The 24,086-nt window shown below is 40.0% G+C and overlaps 1 protein-coding gene and 1 non-coding gene across 5 annotated transcripts in view; both read left to right on the top strand.

The window, feature by feature from the left end:
- The window catches only part of TSPAN7 (tetraspanin 7), a 117,235-nt gene that overhangs the window by 39,652 nt on the left and 53,497 nt on the right, over window positions 1-24,086 (top strand). Inside the window, exon 2 of one of the 4 annotated variants that reach the window (XM_025371955.1) lies at window positions 16,065-16,195. The exons of the other annotated variants lie outside the window; for them this stretch is intronic. Within the exon in view, the coding sequence (XP_025227740.1) occupies window positions 16,193-16,195 (3 nt within the window). The 5' untranslated portion in view covers window positions 16,065-16,192. The remainder of the gene's footprint in view (window positions 1-16,064; window positions 16,196-24,086) is intronic. 4 annotated transcript variants of the gene reach the window in all.
- LOC112616712 lies at window positions 3,159-3,220 on the top strand. The gene has a single exon (XR_003117742.1). It is a non-coding gene; the product is annotated as a U7 small nuclear RNA (small nuclear RNA).

Genomic DNA, 24,086 nt, shown 5'->3' with positions numbered 1-24,086 from the left:
AGATGGATCTTAAAGGCTGTTTTACTAAAAGAATTTCCATTTAAAAACTTGTAAAATTTACATTAAATAAATATAAATACAATCAGTAATTATGGAAATGGGCATAAACCATCTACCATTTAATTTATCCCCATTGACATAAATATTTATCCTCCATGTTTTTCCTCTAACCCAGCATAAAAATGTTGTATGTTTTTGTGTGTGTTTTGGAAGATATACTGGCTACATAGCACTTCATTGTACTGAATTATAAGATACATCTACTGGTAAGGGAATGATTAGCTATTGTTGTATAAAAACCCATCCCCAAACTTAACAGTTGAAGACAATCATTTATTTGTTCACAATTAGGCAAGTTGGTAGTATGGGCTAGGCTCAACTGGGATGGCCCATTTCTGTTCCACATGGTGTCATCTAGGCTTACTCGTGCATTTGGACCTTAGCTGGGGTGGCACACTACATTCTCTCCCAAATTCCAGGAGGCCAGCCTAAGCTTTTCACATCATAGCAGATAAGTTCTCAGGGATAATGAACAAGCAGTCTTGATGCTTCTGTCTGCATAACATTGGCCTGTGTCTCACTGGCTAAAACGAGTCACATCACCAAGCCCAGTGTCGTTGTGGGAGGGAAGACTACACAAGGGCTTAGATATGGGGAAGTGTGACTTACTGGGGTTGTTAATGTAGTCATCTCCCACAGTGGACCTTTCAGTTGCTAAATGCTTTTAGTAAAATGAAAGCAACACTACTAGTTGCTGTGATGAGGTATGAGAGCTGAGTGTGAAGGAAAACCAAGTTTCTGCAGTAGTATGATGTATGTGCTTTCTGAATGAGAAATCATAGGGCAATCTGACAAAGGGATTGTTATGATAAGTGCTTTAAGTATAATACCTAATCACCTTTGTGTATTCCTGTAAAGAGAATGCATCAAAGGCAATGAATAAATATAAATAGACTAGTCTCCACAAAAATGAACTCTCAGATGGCAAACAGCATGAATAAACAAGGAAAACACAAGCTGGGAAAATTATTGATAATAGACAAAGGCATAGTATTCCTAACAATTAACAAGAAAGACAAATATGCCAATAGAAAAATCAACAAAGGTCATGAATGGTATATTTACAAAGAAGAAATATAAATATGCACATAGCTGCCAATAAACATCCAAGAAAACATTCAATTTAACCAGTAGTCAAAGAAAGGCAAACAAAAGTTTCTGACAAATCTCAATTCTTGATATATTTTCTTTGCACTTACATAATATAAAAGCACTTACATAATATAAAAGGGAATGGAGAGGTGAGCGGGAGGAGTTGCAATTTTAGAGAAAATGGGCAGGGAANTTTTTTGAGATGGAGTCTTGCTCTGTCGCCCGGGCTGGAGTGCAGTGGCGCGATCTCGGCTCACTGCAAGCTCCGCCTCCCGGGTTTACGCCATTCTCCTGCCTCAGCCTCCTGAGTAGCTGGGACTACAGGCGCCCGCCACTTCGCCCGGCTAATTTTTTTGTATTTTTTTTAGTAGAGACGGGGTTTCACCGTGTTAGCCAGGATGGTCTCGATCTCCTGACCTCGTGATCCACCCGTCTCGGCCTCCCAAAGTGCTGGGATTACAGGCTTGAGCCACCGCGCCCGGCCGGAGCTTGAACTTTTTTTCCAGTGTAAGTATTTTTAAATGATTAGATTTTTTATAATGCCAATTTTATTATAAATCTATTTTGATTGGACATTTAAGACCACTTATAACATTGTTTAATGAGGAAATGTGTCCAGCTTTCAAACAAACGATTTAGAAATGATCTTTTGGAAACGTAAATTTTTTTGTGAACTAGAACTCCCTACATTTCAGAGCTCCTCTCTGAGTCATGGTGTGGATGTGGAGAAGGACAGCCTGAGAAAATAAGATAAGGGACTCCAGTTCTTCTTTTACATTAATATATAGTCACGTTCCTATTCTAGCATTTGCTGCTCTGATTTTCTGGGAACTACTTTAGAAGTCTGCACTTAGCTTGTTAGATATGATTTGCATGCAGTCGATACCCCAGAACTCGCATGTATGATGAATTTCATTAATCTAGTGATTTGTAAAAAGAGTTTGAATTAAACGCTCCTTCATGCTCCAGAGACTGCATTGGGCTGCTCTGTAATGGTTGCCACACTTTCTCCAAGGGAAGTGATGTAAAAATGAAAAGACAACTAGGAATGAAAGATAATCCAGAGACCTGCGGGTACAGCATTGCAGATCTTGAAACAGAAAAACAGTGTAGCTTTATTTAGATGTCTCACTGCTTTTTTTCCCTCTCTCTCGTTTCGTGAAGACAAATGATACTCTATGATACTCTCACTGTGCTTCAGCTTCTTACTCTATAATAGTAGTTTTCACTTAGGTGAGCCTCAAGCACCTGGAGAGCTAGTAAACATGCAGGTACCCCAGACCCCACACTCAGAGCTGCTAATTGAGTGAACCTGTGGTGGGACTGGAGCGTCTGCAATTCTAACAAGCACCCAAGCAGTACTGCTGCTGCTAGACCAGTAGGCACACTTTTCGTAGCATTCATCTATCATATTTAGAAAGCCACTTTCAACTCTAATTTTCTGTAAGTCTGTGATTTCATATTCTGACATCAGAGGCATCTGTGTGAGACCAGAGGTGAGCACTGACGATTGAACTTGCCCGACCATTTTCAGGACTCACCTTCTTCCTGATCCTGCAGAAACCAAAACATGGCTATGTTTAGTGTGTGCAAAAAGACTGCTCTCTGGTCTAGTTTTAGCCTTGAGAAAAAAAAAAAAAAAAAAAAAAAAATGGTGGGAAAGAGAAGAACCAATTCTGAGTTCGAATTAAGATTACCAAATGCGTATTGAATGGCTTCAAAGCTATCTTTCTGTTTCCCGGGCACCCCCAAAGCCTAGATTCCCTTGAATCTTTCCTGATTTAGCGTGGTCCCTGGTAGGGAAGGACCCCAGCCTTTAGGAAATATGGGGGAACTGGAGAAATAAAGCAGAGGGGAGGGAGGTGGGAGTGTTGTAAGAAATAAGTCGAAGTAAATTGGGGACACTTAAGCTTTCAGTTCCTTTAAACATCTGTTTCCTTTGGGCAATTCACACTTCCAGAAGAGTTCTTGAGATGCTGTTTAAAGATTAAAAAAAAAAAAAAAAGTAGTGTTACAGCTCTTTTAGAATTTGTCTAGCAGGCTTTCCGGTTTTTACCAGAAAGCACCCCCCGCCAAAAAAAAATATATATATATTTTTTTGAAAGAAAAAAAAAGTGAGACTGAACTGTTAGCATATACCAAAGTTAGGGTCTTGAGAACCTAAGGTTTTAAAACACTTGACTGCTGACTCCAATCCAATATGGGTAGCCCTCACTTCAGAAGACAGTATTTGGTTTTAAAATGTTCAGTTCCGCTGCCTTTGTTTTCTGGCCATTTCTTAGTGGATAAGAACTATGTGTTAACTTTCCTTGGTGCCATTACTGAACTTATTTTAGACAACTCTTGAGAAATGTGAGAAAGTTGAAAAGTGGTCTGTTCCCCTTCCTCATTTTATATATATAGTATTATTTAACATATCTTTATTACATTTTATTTTGAAAATTTTAGCTATTTTGTTGTGCCAGCCATACATAATTGAATAATTAAAAATTACTGCCTGAAAGAAAATTTCCCACAATCCCATTAATCAAAGATAAATTCCTTTAACATTTTGCTGTGCATCATTCCATACATTTTTTCAGTGATTAATATCCTTATTTTCCACAAAATGGAGTCCTGCTATCCAAATAACTTAACCACCTTTTCCTGATAACATTATCGCAGATATTTTCCCATTTCACTCAATATTTTGCTATGCCACAGGACCCCATTGTATGAATATACCACCCTCTTAAGTAATCAGTGCTCTTTTTTGCTATTAAGCAGTGTTATGATGACCTTGCTTGCACGTACATTTTTCACATGAGTGTTCATTACTTCCTAAGGATAAATCCGTGTTAGAGGATAAACACTGTAAATGCTTTTAATACATAGTACCAAATTGCCCTGTAGAAATGAGCCTGTTTACACACTCTCTCAGCAGTGTCTGATGAGTAATCTGCATGTTTCAAAATGAGCTTCCATTATTTTTAAGAAGCGATTTCGTGACATTAGAGAATTTAAGTGTTGGTTTTTGAATGAAAGCATTAGCAAGCTGAATGTATTTGAAGTGGTGTTGCGGAATATTATTTGGAGCTGTCTCTCTTCACACAACCTTTCTGCAGCATTTTTGCACTGCCTTGATAAGAAATCGGTTCTATTATTAGTGGAAGATAGAGAGACTCTGAAATGTTCACCATCAGGCTTCCTCTGTGTTTAGGAGCTACATGTATGAAACTATTTTTCCTCAAATACTATTTCATATTTATCTGTGTAGTTGAAAAGCTTGTGCAGCCAAGTGTCTGTTTTCACAGTCCAGGACTGCATTCAGTTTTGATCTCCTGTTTTAAATATTTTTTGAATCAATAAATTTCTGTGCATGGTGCTTGGCATGCAGCATATATATATATATTTATATAATTGTATATTTATATAATTTTATATAATTATATATATGTAATTAAAGTAAGAAAAATCCAAGGTCCTCTATCTCCTACAAGGCTACAGAGAACTCTTGGAAAAAAATATTCCTTTATCTTCTAGGTGAGACAGTTACATACTCATTTGAAAATAAAAAACTTGGAATTCTAAAGCCGTTCTTGCCAATTCCTGCAAATATAGTGCTCAGATTTCACACCAGATTATTAACAATGACATGGATGTCTGAAATGATGGAAAAAGGATTAGACCCAGCAATAAAGAATGTCGCTAGGTTATGTTAAATTTCCCTCTTGGCCCTCAAGAATGCCCCTTTGGCCAGAGCTGGATAAAGTTCCATTATAAAAATAAGAGGTAGTACAAAAAATCTGAGAGATTTTTGTACTAAAAATGTGTGATTGGCATTCCAAAGAAAGTTGTATGTGATTCTGTATTATTTGGGGTTCTTGACAGAAACTGGCTTGACAATTTATCCAACAAACATTACTGAGGCATGTTCTGTGTCATATCCATTGTTTTCCGCATTCTATAAATGTCAACTAATTAATTACCCACCATTTTGTGAGCTATGGGTACTCATATTAGCCCATTTCACAGATAAGGAAACTGAGGCACAGAGCAGTTATATAAGTTGTTCAAGATCACTCAGCCAGTGAGTGGCAAAGCCAGCAGTCAAACCCAGGTAGCCTAACTCAAGATTCTGTGCTCTTAATTACTTAGCTATGCTGCATGGCATATATAAACATAAACACTGTTACAGCAGTGATGGTTTTTAGGAAATGTTAGCTTATATTTTTGACAGGAGGAAACTGGTCACTATTATTCTCTAATAGACTATAGTTCTTACCTTTGACTGTGCATTAAAATCACCTGGGGAGCTTTCCAAACTCAACCCAGACCACATCCCTGACCTAATAAATCATTCTTGGAAGGTGGGACCCAAGCACCAGTAGTTTTTAAAGCTCCCCAGGTGATTCCAGTGTGCAGCCACGGTTGAGAAGCTCTAATCTGGGGAGAAGAGTCATTATCGATGGTCAATACTTTATCAGAAACATCTGAGGAAAAAGTACTGTGGCCATGTCTTGAGAACACTTCACTGAGTCTTCTAAGAGGTGAGCCTATTCCCAATGGAGCAGTCTTCTTCAAGTGGAGGCAATTTAAGTCTGAGAAAAATTGTTCTTTCTGAAGATGCCGTTTCCAGTCATATTTTAGAAAAGTCAAAGTATAAATCCATTGGTGTTAATGTAACATAGCCAGCTGTTTCAGTTTATTAGTCAGGTGAGTGGAATATAATGCTCTTACTCAAATCAGTGCCCAGTTGCTTTCAATTGTCTGCATCTGAATTTTGAGTTGAAGTCCAAAAGAGGTAAGAGAAAATCGGTGGATAGGGAAGACAGGCCGCGTGTCAGCCAGATGGCTAAACAGCATGAGACTTGGGCTTGCAGCATCTTCAGTCCTCTGTGAATGCTGTAGAATGACTTCTTTCTTTCTTTGACTAGACATGGAAGGAAAATATTCAGCACATGAGAATTTCGAAAGAGTTTTTCTGTTGGAGCAGCTTCGTGAAATCGAATAGCAAGATGCCTTTCAAGAAAAGTGACTTTTAGTCATGGTGGTATGTGCATACCATACATAGTGTTTAAGGAAATCGAGCAAACATGGGTCAGTAGTTAACCGTAAACATTTCTGCTGCTTCATCTGAATCATGCTGGGAAAGTGAACCTGTTGTCTGGGGTATTTATTTTGGAATTGCCAGTTTGTTCGAACAAGACTCAGTCACATTGGGGAAATGGTGAGAACGATCTCTTTCGGCTAGACCCTTCAGTTTCTCTCAGAAGCCTGTGAGCTTGCAGGAATCCCCACTAGTTGAGGAGCATTAGGGCATTTCTCAAGGCTGTATATGAAAGGTAATTACAGAGGGTCTTGTTTCCATTTGTTCCTGCTATGAAGTGTCTTCTAGAATTGCTTTTCTGTGACTGCTGTCTTGGGCCATATTAAAGGATCATGATGGTGGGAACAGACACTGTCCACTGCTGTTATGGGGAACAATAGAGACAAATGGTATAGATTCTTGTACTCTTTGTAACATAATCTGTGACCCAAATCATCTTGTAAATTGCAAAATGTATTGTAAATACAAAAGAATGTTTAGTAGATATAGGTACAATATAAAGAATGATTTAAAAATACTCATGGGCCCACAGCCCCAGTTTAAGAAATGGGAAAATAGCTCCTTAAAGGCCCTTCCTCTGTTCCCTTTCCCAGTAGCATAACCTCCGGAGATAACCACTCCCCTGACTTGTCACTCGCTTTCTTCCTTACCTTTTTAGCAGCCAGAGTTATGTATGTATCCCTAAACAATACATTGTATGGTTTTGAAAACCAAGCAGCAAATACAAACCTAGCTGTGCAAGGAAAGAGAGACATTGGTTTTGTTTGATTAAAGTCCCAAGAGAAGGCAAGCTCACCAGGTCTCTGGGAGAAATCTGGCTTCTGCTTTCACAGCTTATTGTGGGGAAGTTGGTGGGCAAGGCCATGAGTGAATCTGAGGAAAAATGGGGCTCCTGATAGGCAGGACATTTGACAACACTGTAGTGTGGGACTGGTACTGAGCACCTAGCAGGAGTGTGGTGAGGGCACAGGCTGCTCTGCGTTTCCTGCTCTCCAGCCCTTTGATGCCTGCCTCCAGTTCTCAGAAGGCTGCCTTGGAGTGAAATGAGTCCTTTGCTGGTTCAGGCAGTGGAGAAGAGCAGGAATCTCCTCAGCCCATGCCAGGAAGAGCAAAACAGAAGAAGCTGCATCCAGCTCACCCCATCATTGTTTTAACGGCAGGTTTAACGGCAGCAGGCGTCTTGCGATGAAAGTTCTCAGTGTGCCCCTCTCTTGAGTCACATTGCACCAATCTGGACTGGTTGTCTTCTTTTAGTACACAGCTGTCATCCGGAGCTTCCCTTGGCCTCTCTCCTGAGTTAGAGCTTCTTTTCTTTTTATATCTTCTGTTTTGCTTGCTGGTTTTAGTGGAGCACTTCCAGTAACTTTGCGAGAAAGGGTACAAGGGAGGTAAATTTTTCAAGGCCTTGCATACCTGAAAATGTCTATTTCACTATCATACTTCATGGGAGTTTGGGAGTAGAATTCAAAGCTCTAAAGGAAAATTAATACATTGATCTGTTGTCTTCTATTTCTACTATGGCTGTAGAGAAGTATGAAGCCATTCTGATTCCTGATAGGATACTTAGGACCTGATTTCTTTTTCTCTCTACAAGTTTATAAAGTCTTTTTGTCCCCAGGTATCTGAAATGTCACACTAATGGGCCGTGACATGGGTTTGTTTTCATCCACTATGCTGGGCATTGTATGACATACTATGTGCCATTTCATTCTGACACCTCAATTCTTCAGTTTTGGGAAATTATTTTTGAAACATTTATTCTCCATTTTTCTTTTCATTCTGCAACTAACACTCAGGAGCTGGAATCTCCGTAACAGTTATCTGATTTTCTGTTTTCTCCTATTTTTCATCTCTTCGTATTTGCTCTAATTTGGGGGTAATATCTTCTTATTTTTGATTTCTCATAATAATTTTCAATTCCAAAAATGTTTGTTTCAGTTCTTTAATTTTCTGGGTTAAAAAATCATTTTTTAATTTTATGGACGTAGTATCTTAGGTCTCCAAGGATATCATTGATATATATTTGCTTAATGTTTCTCCTAGGTGTATAGTCTCTGTTCCCAGTGCTCTTTTGTTTGCTTATTTTGATCTGTCTTCCTTGGTAGAGGCTTTTCTCAGATGTCTGGTAATCCTTGGTTTCTTGGGAACTAGAAAGCTGCTGTGAAGCTAAGCAGGTTGGTGGAGCTTGTTGAATTTTTTTCACTATAGAGTGACCTGGGTTGGGCATTTGTTGGGAAATGCCTATGACAATATCTTTAGGTCTTTCACCTTGGGTCATTAGATGCCCTAGAGAAGCCTTCAAGTCTCCTGCAGGAAGGGTAGGTCTAGTGTTTAGTGTGGGAGCTTCTTGGGGAAAGAAGACTTGAGGGTAGTCTCTCTGCATTCAGGGTTCAGCGTGTATCTGGTCACTTAATGACCCTATTTTCATTAGAATACTCATGACCTGACTATGCCTCCCAGGAAAGGTACCCTATGTTTTACCCTTTTTAGGAAATAATCCTCTGGATATTTTCCTGGCTGGGGAAAGTGCAGTCCCTCTGTGGAATGGAAAGGAGAGCTAGACGTAACAGTTTCTCAGATGCCTTCCTTTCCAGCCTCTGCACGTTTGAGACCCCCTTGTCCCCCAGTTCCAGAGAAGCCTTGTGCCCATTTTCAGCTTTGCTCACTGCTAGTTTGAGGTTTTTTTGTTTTGTTTTTATCTTTTTCCCTTGCCTGCTGAGTTGGTTACCACTCATCTGTCTGCTTTGGAGCTTCCAAAATGTTGTTCCTATTGTCCCATCTCCTGTTTTCCTGAGTTTGTCTTTTAAAAAACAATCCCTTTATGTGGTTTTTATGGTGTTTCAAGAGAGTGAGATTAGATGTATGTATTTCCACTGACTTAACCTGAAAGGCAGAACTGTTGTTTCTTTTTTACATTATTGAATCCGGTACGTTTTTGACTATTCGAAGCCCAAGGCTTCTGAGCATTTATGGAACACCTTTGTGCCAGGTACTGTTGTTGAGTTCTTTTCATGTGTAGAGATGCAAGTAGGAATGGATATTATCCTTAGTTTACAAAAGACAAGTTGAAACTCAGATTAAGCAGTGCATCCAAGGTCACTGCTAAAAAGTGGCAGTGCTGGGATCTGAATGCAGTCCAAGATTTGGGTTTTGAAACCCTGTGAAAGTTTTTACCCAGTCCAGTTCTTCCCGTACACCAGGGGCTGAGTTGAAATAATGCCTGTGAATCCTATTAAGATCTCTATGGGTTAACTGGACTTTGAAGGAGAAAACTATTCTGACATGTTTTGAGTTGTGTAACCTTGATTGGGCTTTTACAAAGTGAATGGGGCACCCACAAAGCATGAGAAGCACCTGCTTTCCCCAGCTGCAGGGACTCTCGCCTCCCTGCTAGCTTGGTGTGTGGCTGAAGGTCATTCATGGGCACCGTTGTGCCGTCTATCTGGAGAACAAAGAATGCATGGTTTTCTGGCCCACCCAGTAGAATGTGTGTCTTATGGGTGATATTGTGCAGTAATGAAGGACTTATTTTCTATATGGCCACAAGGCTAGGTAACTCATTACCCATTCAGTGTCATGAGCACCAGCATCACATTTCCCTATTGAGAGCTTTGCTTTTTTTGCAACAGTATGAAGCCATTGATTTGCAAAATGGATACAGCCCAGCCATCAATGGGAGCTGTAGAGTCTTTACAGATTTAATTATTCTTTTTTTTTTTGTAAACCTTTGTCAAACCAAATTGTTCAGACCAAATTATGTATCAAAAACTTTGTTTTCAGCATTAAAGAATTGCCTATAGCCTTAAGTATGGGCTGGGTGGATTTGAATATTAGAGTATTAGAAATATTGCTAAACAATGAAATCTTTTTTCCTCTCGAGTGTTGAGGGGTGTTATTTTTATAACATGTTTCAGCTTCAGTGAGCTTTCTAAGCATGGTTGCTTAGTTAAGTACAAGATTCTGTTTATATTCTTTTCTGTAACTATAGCTTCTCCTACAAGAATGTAATATAAAATACTTACACATAGCTGAAAACAAGCTTTTTTTCCCCAATGCAAAGTAATATCAGCCTGCCTCTGCCTATGAAACCTGAAATGAGCTGGGGTTCCATTTTCATACAGTGTCTCAAGTCAAATTATTTTAAGTTTCTACAGAGAGAACCCTTTTCATTTAAAGGGATTGAAAGAGCACTGGACCACTTTCAGCTCCTTTAAAATGCACATTAGGGGCCTTTTAATGTCCTCTCAAGATTTTTTTTTTTAAAAGAACATTATAAGGACACTCCATACACTGCATTACTATATTGGTTTTCAAATTTAACTAGACCTTTTACCTAGAGAAGAAAATGATGAGTAACATATCCCATGAGTATTTTGAGAGAAATAAAATGCTTAAAGTGTTAAAATATTTTATTTTTAACACTTTTTCATCATAAGGATATCATTTCTTCCTTTCTTGCCTAAAGAGAAATATTTAGGTGTCTCACAGTAGAAAAATCTGCTATTCCAAAGCCAGATTTTGAATCCCATGAGAAATGTAGAAGACCTCGTGAAGGCAGACCTATGATTTTGAGGTCACCATTACTCTACACAACCTTGCACAAGGGAAAATGACTGGAAAGAAAACTGGACTTCAGAGTCAGATCTAGGTTTCAATCCTATCTCTACTTGCATTCTTGGAAAAGTCATTGACCTCTCTGGGCCTGTTTCTGCATCATTAAATGGGGATAATTTGCAGCTTGCGTAGCTCTTATAAGGTTTAGAGGGAACGTACATTAGAGACCTACTGCAGCAAGTGGCGTGTAATTGCAGGTTCTGATTATAGTCATAGCCTTAATTGACAGCGTTTAGTACTTGTTAGCTTCTGTTCTAAGAGTTTTACGTGTATTAACTCACCAAAGCCTCACAACAACTCTCTAAGGTAGGTACTATATTAATATCTCCACTTTACAGATGAGAAAACTGAGGCACAGAGAGTGTGCCCAAGGTTATACAGCTAATAAGTGGTGGAGCTGGGCTTTAAACCCACAAAGACTGTCTCCAGAGCCTCTCTCTCAACGGCTATACCTTATCCACTACACAGGGGTGGCTGATAATGATGATCTGAATCGTGGTCATCTGCAGGGCAGAGTTCCTGCCTCATTCATCTACGACAGGGGTGTCCAAGGGCAAGAATACAGTCATGGATTCTTAGTTTTTGTTTCTGGTTGGCCAGCAAAGCCCCTTCCTCATCCCTCTTTTCCACTCATCACTAAAGACAAAAACTTAAAAACCATGGCTTCAGGCTGCCAAAAGCCTAAAAACAAAACAGAACAACCACAAGATAAGGTGGGCTGGACAAGCTTGATCTATGGAGTACCCATTGCCTGCTATAGGTGGCGGTAGATTCTCCATAAGTGCTTGCTGAATGAATGTATGAAGCACTTTCCATAGCTTACTGAGGTGGGCTACTCTTGCTATACAAAATATATTTTTCCTCAGAGCCACTTTGCAATTTCCCTGAGCCCCTGTGAACCTCCTCTCACCTTTGAGTGCTGGTACCATACTCAGCGTCAGTATTTCCATTGAGCTTTCCGTGGCATGGCCAGCTTATCCACAATTGCCTTGCAGTGACTAAAAGATTTCCTTGATAAATATCAACTTTGAAAGCTATTCCAGTAAAGCAGGGGTTGGCAGAATTTGTCTTTAAAGGACAAGATAGTATTTTAGGTTTTGCAGGGCACAGGGTCTCTGTCACAACTACTCCACTGCGGCTCGAAAGCAGCCACAGTGTCCGTGGCTGTATTCCAAGAAAACTTGATCTACAAAGAGCCTGGCTGGTTGCATTCGGCCAGAGAGTGCTGATTTTCCCACTTTCCTGTGCTGAAGAATCATCTTTTGCAAATAGAGATTCCTGGGCCTACCTCTGTTAAAAGATAATATTCAGAAAAGGCAAAATCATTACTTTCATACAGATAAGGATGAACATGTTTTAAAGATTTCATTTTACTCACGTGAGGGAACCTGGCAGAAGTTATAAGCAGTTCAAAGGGAAAAAGTCAAAAAGCACAAATTTATGTTGAGTAAAGGAATAGAATTGCAAATGGAAGCAAAACTAGTTTTTTCCCCTAAATGGGGAGGGAAGTCAGGCAAAACCAGACAATGACAGAGTTTTTAGTATCTTCCAGTTGCCTACAACTTACGAAGTTGCAAAATACCTCAAAAGCAGTGAGAGCTTAGAACCTGATAACCTAGAGGGATGTGCTCTACAGGCAACACAGAGTTTTGCATTTTATGCACCCTGGAAAGACTGGTTCGGTAGGTCTCATGTTGTACTCAGAAATCTGCATTTTGAACAGACTCCCAAAGCTTTGGTCAAGCAGGAAGACTTCATGCCACACTTTGAGCAACACTGGTTCATTATTTGTATGCTGTTCTCTTTATTTAGAATACTCCTTCTGCTCTGAGCCTCTCTTCTGATTTAGGGAAATCAGCCCTCATCTTGTGAGGCTTACCCATCCATTTGATCAGATGGGTGATAGTTTTCTTTGTTGTGGGGATTGGAAGGGACAGGGAAAGATTGACTAATGGGAAAAACAGCCTCATTTTACATTTTTACTATTTGTCTGTTCATGTCAGAAGGACAAAATGATGGAGACTTAAGCCATACAACGATTTAAAAATATTTTGGGCAGATTAAGGAAGGTGTTTGTAATGGAGGAAGAATGAACCTTGGAAGTTGTTGGTGCAGTGAACCTCAGGAAGGTGGAGGAAGGAAGATGGAGGGAATCAGGCCATCACTGGGAAGGACCATAGGGTGGTACAGACTAGAACAGGAAGCTTGAATTCTAAATCATCAGGAATACAGAGACTTCAGTGAGCATGTTAGGGAAGTCAGAACTCGTTAAGTTCACAATCCATTATACATTTACTTTCTTACTGATCTTTTACTGTCAGCCACTATTCATCTCCATCAAATGCTGTTCCTCTCTGGATAGAACAGCAGACCTGGCTTGTGCATTTCCGGAGGATGGGGAAGTTCAGAAAGCCCCCAGACTGTCAGCCAGATGACTTCCTTTTTATTGGGCTTTTTCTCTGTGTGAATAAGCAAAGGGATCACAGACAGACAGATGGTTGGGTGGGTGTTCTTGATAGCGTGTAGTTGGAAGTTACTGTCAAGTCAGGGTGCATGCGGCATAATTTCCCCTCTGATTTGCTTTCCAGCGGGAACTTTTGTGTCTGAGAGAGAGTGGGAGAGTAAGGAGGGTTCATTCCCCCACAAATCTTTTACTCAAACCATCTGGCTTCTCAGCTAGTCGCTGAGCTACCTTGAGAGTGGTACCATTTCATACTAGCTAGGAGAGTCTTCATGTTAATTCCTTTGCTCAGTGAGTTCAGCAGTTTACAGGGCAGACATTTTCCTTCATCTGATTCTCTGTGAGATGCTGTGTTAGGTTTCGGGGCTTCATTGGACAATGGGCACAGATCCTGGCTGTATAGGATTGGGAGTTGGTGGTCTCTCTGTGGGTGGTGGGGAGGCATCTGGGTGGCACAGACTGTGGAACAAAGTAGTTGTGTTATAGTGGAAGCTGGATGGCTTTTCTTCTTAGCGGTGAAGCTGTGTCTTTGAAGACATTGCACTTTGGCACCTGTGTCTTGCTAAGGATTTTGTCCCTATCTTGTCTTTGTCCTGAGATTATATCTTAGGACCTGCCAATTTTGCTGGAAATGGCAAGTTACCATGCACTGAAAAATCTCAGACAGCCAAGAAATGTACTATTTTTGCTAGCCTCAAGAGCCTAAGTGATAAGAGTGTTCAGGTGGTGGCCACTGCTGCCCCTGGGATATCTCAGGCCTCCTGCTTGACTGGGAGGCAGCAGCCACGCCAGCTGTTTGGGCCCCACTCACACCGGGGCCCCCATAGCATCGGAGTCTGCCCTGCTATGGAATTTGGGATGCTGCCCTTGTTGCATTCACTCTTCTTTGAGTACTTGGTGCTGCTTAAAAGAGCACAGTAAGTGTTCTTTGCAGGTGATATTGTTCATGCTCTCACCTTGTTTAGACTCCAAATGGCACCTGAAATGGCATAGGTTATCAGTGTTTATTAGCTAAGGCATGGCTCAGTCTTGAGTCTCTCTCAAGAGCTACAGGAAAGGCCTTTGCATTGTCTCTAAATGATGCTTTGCTGCTTATTTTAATCACAGAAGCCTTAAGGGGGCTGATAGTTGTATGGAGGATAGGAGCTTGTTTAGCAGGCAGGACATATTGTCCTTTTAGATTCATAACCCTTCATTCCTAAATTAGATTGAAAATCTGAGCAGCTCTGTGACATCCACAGTATTGACATTCTCGGTTTTGTGTTCATGGGTTGCCAACACAGAGCATACTCTGACAAAACTGTAAAATTGTATATAACTTAAGAATGAATTTTTATGATTAAGGGCTCTCCTGTATTGTACAAATCATCTTATTTTGGGGTTGCAGATAGTAATAAATACAGAAGTTTTATAAACTTACATTTGGAAGTGAAATAAAGAAAAATAAGGAAGTATGTGCTCCAAACCAAAAATGAAGCTATTCAGATTTTCCTAATTTAAGCATATTTTCCCATTCTTTTCCCTAAGAAGATTTTTTTTTTTTTTTTACCATATATCCCTTTGTATCTTTTAAATTTTGTATTACATTCATTTGTGATCTTTCAGAAATAAATAAATAAAAATGCACTGGCTTCCTGATCAGAAAGAGGGAATAATTGCTATCACTTGCATTTCAGAAACATAGCATCCAAACTGATGTGATTGTGGTGACCTGTCCCACTTAGTTTTGCTGATGTACTATAATTCCTTTCTCTAGTGAGGCTGACTTCAGAAACAGATGCAGATGCAGAATTTTAATCCAGGGTATGCTGTATGTAAGTAACTTTTGCATTTACAATCTACCATTTGACTTTTTATGACTAATAATCCACAAATATCTAAACTAATTTATAAAGGCAAAAACTACTGATTTAATGTAGTACTCTGCTTCTGGATCCCTGAAGTGAGTCAGAAAAATTTCAAGTTGCCACGCCTTGGCCAGACCCCACAGTATATTTGTGATTGGTCCTGAAGTTAGTTAGTTAAAATAACTTGAAATGTTTCATGCTTAGTTCTAGGATCTATGCTTTCTTTGATTTGACTGGGACTGAAAGGCTCAGAATAACTGAATATCCTTGGCTCTAAATAAGAAGCTGTAACTTTGGGCCATGTGCAGTGGCTCATGCCTTTGGGAGGCCAAGGCAGGAAGGTAGCTTGAAGTCAGGAATTTGAGACAGTCTGGGCAACACAGTGAGACCCCTGTCTCTATAAAAGCTTTTTAAAAGTAGCAGGGCATGGCAGCATGTGCCTGCAATCCCAGTTACTTGGTTGGGTGAGTTGGGAGGATTGCTTGAGCCCAGGAGTTCTGAGCTGCAGTAAGCTGTGATTGCACCACTGCACTCAAGGTTGGGCCACAGAGTGAGACCCTGTCTTTAAAGAAAAAGAAAAAAAGAAGCTGTAACTTTAGTTAGGATTCTGACTGGTATGCCATATCTTGCATTAGTTCAGAATTGGGTCCTACTTGGGAAGGTGGAGGGATTGAGTGCCATGTTGGCAATTTACCTTCAGTAGAATGTAAAGTAAGCCCATGGTGAGGCAAAGAAAAGCAGTGCTAGTTCTCATGCCTGTCTTTAATCTTGGTTTCTATAACTTGTTTAGTTCAGACTTGGTTCTTTCCCCTATTTTTCTGATGTTGATCACATGCTAGCGTGATCTGCAAAATAATATGCAAATATTAGTTGTGTGCATATTTCTCTTTGTTTGGGATAGCCTTGCTCACTGAAGAGAATAAGAAGCTGGGTTTCTCCTCATTTACATAACAAGTAATATGGTATGGAAGATGGAACCGAAGATTTGAGGTCAGAAGACCTAAGTTCTATGGCTTTTCTACAATCTAGATGGTTGGTCTTAAATCTTGATTGATTTTTAGTTTGTTGTTTTGTACAGTTGAAGCTAACCCTTCTCATCTCACAGGGAAGTTGTGGAGATCCGAGGAGAGCCCATGTGAGGCAGCACTTTGTTAACACTGAAGTGTGATCATTGTCAGTTTTATTTACTCCTATTTGTAAGCATTACTAGCAGACCCTTTGGTTTCTGAGAAATTTGGCTTTCTTTTTGAATGACAGGGCAAGCACTGAAGCTAATGCCATGTAGTACGATCAAAGACCTTCCTGGAACTCAGCTTCCATTGCTCCCAATAATCATGAAGAGGATTCAACTTCAATCACTGAGAAGTTGAAAGCTCACTGTGCGTTCTGGGAGTTTCTCTCCACCTGGCTTCCAAAGCACCTCCTTCTCTTGGCTATCCTTCTATCTCACTGGTTGCTCTTTCTCAGCCTCCTTTACTAGTTCTTACTCTCTCCCTAGTCCCTTAATGCAGGGTGGGTTCCAGGTCTCAGTCTGTGGCTCTTTCCTCTATACTCGTTTGGTGACCTCATGCCATCTCATGACATTAAAGTAACGGCAAGAACCTCACTAACTTTCGCACCAACCTAATAGCTCAATCCTGAAAACTCTGACTTTCTCCTGAAATCTGGACTCATTTTCCATGGCCATCTCTATATTGATATCCCAAACTCAATATGCCCTCAAACTGAACAGATTTTTCTTTCCTTGAAACAAAACAAAAACCAGTTCTGCCCACAGCTGCACCCTTCCTGAAGCCCCCACTTTTTTATTTCCTAAATTATGCTCTAGATACTTCTCCATGGACCCTCCCACACTCCCCAGTGCCTTTGGTAGAGTCACAAGGAGGAGAAATAAGTGTATCTCAGTGTTAGAACTGAAACACAACCCACATTTTCATCCACTGTGCTTATTTTAAGGATGAGGAAACAGATCGAAGGTCACACTTGGGATGCATGGATTCTTATTATCTTGGCAAATAACTCTGAGAACTTTTGAGTGTTTTTTGTTTTGTTTTGTTTTCATTTGTTTCAGAGCCATACAGTGTAGTCATTTATAAAGATGGATAGCTAGGCTGGCTCCAGGAAAGAGGCACAACCAAATAATATATTAGACATAATTTGCCTTTCAGCATTTCTGTTATCTACCTAGTAAGCTATGACCCCCCGCCCCATCAGCCATCAAAATGTTGTTATTTAAAGCTTCACACTGTAAAGCTGTATTATGCCTACCGGCTGGAGGAAATGTTGCTGCCAGATTGGTTCTGACCACACACGTCTGTTGAGACCCTGAAAACCAGGTTCGTGATGAAAGGTACTATGGAAGGACAATTATTGTATTTATTTTTAGGTTGTTAAATTATTTATGTTAACAGTTGAGAGACTTCTCTGTTTTTTGACTAATGAATGTTGACTTCTCTAAGTAAGGTTAGTTGTGCTCAGTAACCTTACGGGTCACTGAAGAAATAGGTTTTAGTTATTAATGTTCTCTGAGCTAAGAAACATTGCCTAGAAATAGTAACTAGAGCCTAAAGGTTTAAGTCAAGAAGAAACAAATAATCAAGGCAGAATTGTCTTGCCCAATTATAAGTAGTGTATTTAATCTCTCTGTATCTTGCTCCCTTGAATTAGAAAGCAAAAATACAATATTGAACGTTCAATCCTCTAAGGTGGTAGTTCTCAACCTTGACAGTACATTGGTATCACCTGGGGTTTAAGGAATATTCATGCCTGGGTTTCACCCCCAGATAATCTAATTTAATTGGTTTGGGGTGTGACCCAGGAAACAGGATTTTTTAAAGCTCCCCAGATGATTTTTAATATACAACTAAGGTTTGAGAGTTTCTACAGTGAATTCTTGAAAGCAGTTTGCAGAGGTCTGTCCTACTTTTTTGTTTTCTGGAAGAGACCAGACACCTTTGGAATTTTCCATATCTTTTACTTGTTTATGGAAGATATAAAGATGAAAAATAGTTCTGCTTGCCTGTGAACAGTATACTTTTTCTGACTCTTGAGCACTAGCAATATGTATCTAGCCAGTTACCAAGGCATGGAGCAGATACATTTCCCACCCTGTTGAGCTTAGGAGGTTCTTATTATTGTCTCCCTTAATCTGTCTAAATCCTAAGATCAGCTCACCACCACCCACCCAGTAATTGCAGGCCTGAGATTTGAACCCTGGTCTTTCTGACTTTAAAACTCCTTTTCTTAACTACTGAGGCAAAGTCTAGTAGGATTCACCAAACCCCATTCCATCTTCTTCCTAGGCACACAGCTAGACTACCTTTCTCAGCCTCCCTCAGAGTTAGGTGTGGTCAGGTGGCTGGGTTCTAGTTGATAAGGAAAGCAGAAGTAACGTGAAGTAACGTATGCCACCTCCAAGCGTTGCCTCCCTGGGTGATCTTCCATTCTTTCCCCATCTGTTGGCTACAACTGAGGACCATCTTTGGATGGCTCCCTTCCAAATACTCACAGTGTAATTCTATGTGAACAAGAAGAATATGTTAAGGGAGAGACTTGAGGGTTTATCTGTTTGAGCAGCTAGCCCTACCTGAAGATAAATACTGTGTATTAATGACCCAATGGAGAGGGGAAAACAATAGAGATGCCAGGAGATGTGATCCAGAGCACAGGTGAAAGCATTAGTTTTGAACAAGATACATCTTTGATTTTGAGAATTGGGAAGGAAGATGAAACAAGTGTGTATACATGAAAATTTTAGAGGTATGAGGCAATTTTCTTTCTGATAGCTTCAATTTTCTTTGTGATGTATAAGACATAAGTCAGCTGTGGGAACTTCGTGGGACCAAGTAAGTAGTTTAAGGAGATAGTGTTTTGAAAAACATTATCTTATGGAGAATGGAAAAGAGATCCAAAGGAGAAAATTACAGACAATGCCAGGAATCTATTGAGGATGGGAATCATGTGAATTTGTCACTGCAAAGACTGTTTCTTGTTCCCTGCTATTTCTTCAGTGCTTGGCATTGTGCCTGGGACAGGGCAAGCTTTGAATAAATGATTGAAAAATAAATATAGTGGCACTAAAGAGGTGACAGCTGGAAAAATGAGAGGGCTATGGTCAAAGAGTGGGATTTTAGATATACTATTCTGGAAGTACTTTCAGGTTCTGACAAATTTTATGTTCTGGCTATGGGAGTAGGTGGCAGACATGGAATGAAGGTGAAGATCATTGCCATTGGGAATACTTCAGGACTGAGATGCTAAGGGCAAGAAGTCACCCTGGATAATAGGGCATGGAATACAGTATAACCATCAACCAGCTGTCAATCTTTAAAAATATAAAGAGATTGGTACTTGACATTAATAGGAAGTGACAGAGTATGGTATATGGTATAGCCAGATGGTCTGAGCATCAGGAGAGCAGGATGACTATTCGAGAGTGAAAAGGCAGTGATCTGGAAGTTGCACTGGGGCATGAGAAAGATGTTAACCCTGCCTCCTGGCAATGAATGTGTTGGGTGTAGGAGAAAGGGCCACAGAAGACACAGTACCCTCAGAGGAGATCTGGGTTTCAGAGAGGACTGGGAAGTGAAAGGCACATTCAGAAGAGAGGAGTTTATTTTTCAACGAAAGAACTGAGTAACAATGGGAAGACTTTGGGTAGGTGTGTAGGGTGTTGCAGTGAGTACCGGTTGTCCCTTGCCACATTAATGCTGCACAGAAACCATAAATCCTTGAGAGCATTCAATAATAAGTTTATTGTGCATGTTTCTGGAGTCAGATTGGGTTGGGGGGGGGGGCTAGGTGTCTCTAATGGTCTTGGTTGAACTTACATACATGTCTAGGGGTTACCTAGCTGTCAGCTAATCGATACTGGCTTTGGCTGGGGTAACTTGGCTCTGCTTTGTGTGTATCTCATCTTTCTTCTGGGACCAATGGACTAGCCTGGATGTGGCCTTATCATAGTAAAGACAGAGACAAGAATGAAAGCAAGCAGAATTGCTTAAGTGCTCTTCAGTCTTCTGCTTGGGTCAGGTCACTTTTGCTAACATCTAATTTGTCCAAGAAAGTCACATAGCTAAGTTTCAAAGTCACAAAATTATATAGCAAAGGGTAGGGATGTAAGAAGGGGTGGGGAAGTGGGGCATTTTTTGCAATTTATCACACATCGGGAAAATAGATAGAGAAAAATTGAAGAGACTATGGCTGGAAGAATTTACGTTGAGGGATGAGCAAGGATGACTTGTAAGTTAAGCCGGTGTGGTGGTTGGCTGGCAGAAGCATTAGGTTCCAGTAGGCATCTGATGGATTGGCAGTGGGCACTCAGAGCCCCCTCAGAGGAAACTGATCCACTTACCCTCTTGGCCTTAGTTTCTGCATATGTAAATGGAGATGCTAACACTTTTCAGACTGTTAGGTTAGTGAGGTAATACTTTCGAAAGCATTTTGTAAACGATAAACTTAAAATATGGAGGTAGGTGTGAATGTGTGTACTAGTCCAACACCCTTTTTCAGCATAGATAGGCTACCGGGTAGCTAGTCCCCAGGCATGTGAGTAAGCCCAGTCAAGATCATGAGAGCCACAATGAGGAATGTTGGGGCCAGATTACCATGTAAAGTCTGCATAGTTGTCTCAAACCCCTGCCAAAGCTAAAGTGACTCAAATCCTATGGTTTAAAAAAAAGTCTCTTAAAAATTATTTTATCTCTAGTATACTTTTTGAAAGTATACTCAGTTTGACTGAGTGGTTTTTGCCCCTTGTGAGGGGATGGCACCAGATACATATGTATCTGACATACGATGGCACAGAGTACAGACCCTAAACTGGTAATAATGCATGCCTCCTCTAGAGGGCAGTGCCCTCCACCCAGCCCTTGCTAAGTCCTCTGGTGGCCACAGTAGGACTCTATAGCTCTTTCTTTCAGATCACCTGCTGAGAGCCCTCTGGACTTGAATATGGGAAGCAAGTCAGCCTAACTTGAAGTGGCTTGCACTGGGCTGTCTCTCTGAACGCCCTTGGATGAAGGTGTACTTCCCTGCTGTCTAGAACAGGCTTTTCAGATGCAGAGTTCTAGATCGTATTGTCTTCTCCTGGGCAATGTCCAGAAATAGGAGTCCATTGGCATTAATGCCAAGTACTCTTTTTATACCCCCCTCCACAATGCCTGCTGTGGGGCATGGGAGCTGTGTTGGTAAGTGGACTCCCAGGGGCGTCCTGTAAGTCCCAAGCAAGGTATGCAAATGACTCCAGGATCACATCTATGGGTGACGACCTATTTATAAATGTGGCTTTGGAAAGACTTTGGCAAATATGATTTTTTTTGTCTTAGGAACACTTATGGTGGCAATTCTGTTAAAAATAAAAAGAGAAGAAAACAATTCCAGTCCTCTTTTACTGAGCAGGGAAAGAGTCCTTACCTATGCATGGTGGGCAGAGTGTATAGTACCCATCTGTAGAGGCTTTCAAATGAATGTCATGGATTTTGACTTAAATAGCACAATAAAAATCTCTGCATGCAAGATTGCACTGTCTGCCTTATTCTTCTGTTTCATCTCAGGTCAGCATTGGAGTTGAATGTCAAAGCTCCTTATTTTATATTCAGCTGTCAACTAGGTATTCTGATGGTTTTTAATACCTCTGACCTCTTGAACATTCCTTGGTGGATTTGGAAAACTGAGTTATTTATCAATTTATTGACTTGATTTTCATTTCACATTTACCAAGTATTTGTTTTTGGAGGACTTGATGACATCATCATTAAAAGGAATGCCATTCACTGGAGTCTTTTAAGGTTTGTGCAGTACAGGTGGCTTTGCATTTTTATAGCTATTTTTAATGACCAGTAATTTTTAATTGTTTGAGGCCTTGGATGGTCTTTGGGTCTGTCCTAAGTAACATAGATACGGTCAAGAACCATGTTGTATATTTCAAATGCTTTTCCCCCTTGATTTTTTTGTTTTCTTTTTAAATAAAATCTATGGTAGTTTTGTTCAATAGAAACAGTATGTGAGCCTTGTGAGTGATTTTAAATTATCTAGTACCCACGTTAAAAAGTAAAAAGAAATAAGTAATATGCATGAAATGTTTTGTATTCTTTATTTTTCATATTCTTTGCAATCTGGTGTGGATTTCACACTTACAGCACATCTCAGTTTGCTCTAGCCACATTTCAAGTGCTCAGTAGCCACTGGCTAGTTCAATGAATAACACAGACCTGTAGCATTAAGACGGTGATGTGATACGATATGGAGAAACTTCCACCACGGTTTGTGTACTTTGTTGTTGTAAGCAGCAGCATCTTGATTAAATTTGGGACAATACACTTGAATTACTTAAATTGCATCCCTAATTATCACATGGTTCACTTGATTACCCTTTAGCACCTTGTTGCTTTTTGAGTAGCACTGGAAGAAAATGTGTTGAGAACCACTGTGGTGTTTCCGAAAAAGCTTTGGAATAGCAAAGCTAAGCAGAAATATTGAGCCTAGCTGCTCTGAGAGACAATATTTATGTGGATGCATATACACGATAAAAGACTCACCACTTTAGAGCACTCCTCTTAGGAAAAAGGGACAGGAGGTGTGATGCTTAGGGCCAAATATCTAAGAGTACTACAGCTTGTTCCACCTTCATGTTCCTCTGACCTGAGGGCCTCCAGTGCCCCTTAAGTATGTCTAACATTGCATGTATATGTAGAACTTACAGGAATTTGGCCTCCTCGTGGGCTTTTTAGAAAACAATTCTGGGGAAACCCAGACTTGTATCAATTTAAGTCTCTGCTCAATTTAGTATTTGCTGTTCCACAATGATAGAGTGCCTTTACAATCTTGTCTATAGACTCTGGAAACCAGTCCATTCTCATTTAAAAGGTATTGACTTTTTTTTTTTTTCCCTTTGGGCTCTAAAATTGGCCTAATTGTATAGTTACAGCCAGAATGAGTTTGGCTTCCAGTTTACAATCTTGTACTATGGAAGGTTTAGGATTCTTATGGTTATGCTTGAGAAGAATGAGATGTTTTCAAAATTTAGAATATTGTTAAAGAGAAATGAACAAAAGGGATAACTTAAATTTTCCCATTTTAATGTAGCTATTTTATGCCAAGTTACAATCCAAAATGTCCAAATCAGTTTAGAAAATGATTGTGTCCTTCATGTAGTCTAAAAAGTGTTACCATGCCCTGTTAAGTTTATGATTTTGATTTATTGCCAAATGTGTAATTGTTTCTAGAAGAAAATATATAGTGGATATATTGCTCTGTTCTGTAGCCATCTTTATATTCATGATTTTTGGAAATCAACAACCCGCATGGTTAAAGGGTGGTAAATATACAGGTGCTTCCTAACAAATATTAGTCTAAAAGTTTTTTTTTGGTTTATGTCCATCTCTTATGATAGGACTGAATTTACCTCCATCTAACCTCAGAGTTAGGCCTGATGGTGAGGACTATGTCACATTGGTATGTCCAGGTAAAGATTGTTTATGAGTATAGCAGTATCCTCAATATAATGTAATTTTAAATCTACACATACAAATGGGGACCAAATACGTCTAATATGGTAGTTTTGTGTACGTCTCTACTATTGTGATGTAATGATTATGTCATGTTCATGGTATACCTTTAGGCCATTTGGGGAGCCTGCATGTCTTTTTAAATCCCTCTTATTTTTTCTTTTAACCTTTAGAACTCTCTTTTTAATGTGATCTGGGATAGATCCAGATGATCTCTTTGTACTCCCAAGTTGCCTTGAGAAGACCCCAGTGATCAGCACCACAGTCGGTCAGAAATGCCCCATCTGTGATGACAAGTGAGCAGTGCTCATTTCTACCTCTGCGCTATGTGAGAACAGACGTACAGTACCAAGAACTAGATAAATCTCTTTTTTTTTTTTTTTTTTTTTTTTTTTTTTTTTTTTAGGAGGGGGGCC

This window comes from Theropithecus gelada, chromosome X (assembly GCF_003255815.1).
Source record: "Theropithecus gelada isolate Dixy chromosome X, Tgel_1.0, whole genome shotgun sequence".
In the NCBI taxonomy this organism is placed as follows: domain Eukaryota; kingdom Metazoa; phylum Chordata; class Mammalia; order Primates; family Cercopithecidae; genus Theropithecus; species Theropithecus gelada.
The sequence above is the reverse complement of the archived record's forward strand: the minus strand, read 5'-3'. Positions and strand labels throughout refer to the sequence as shown.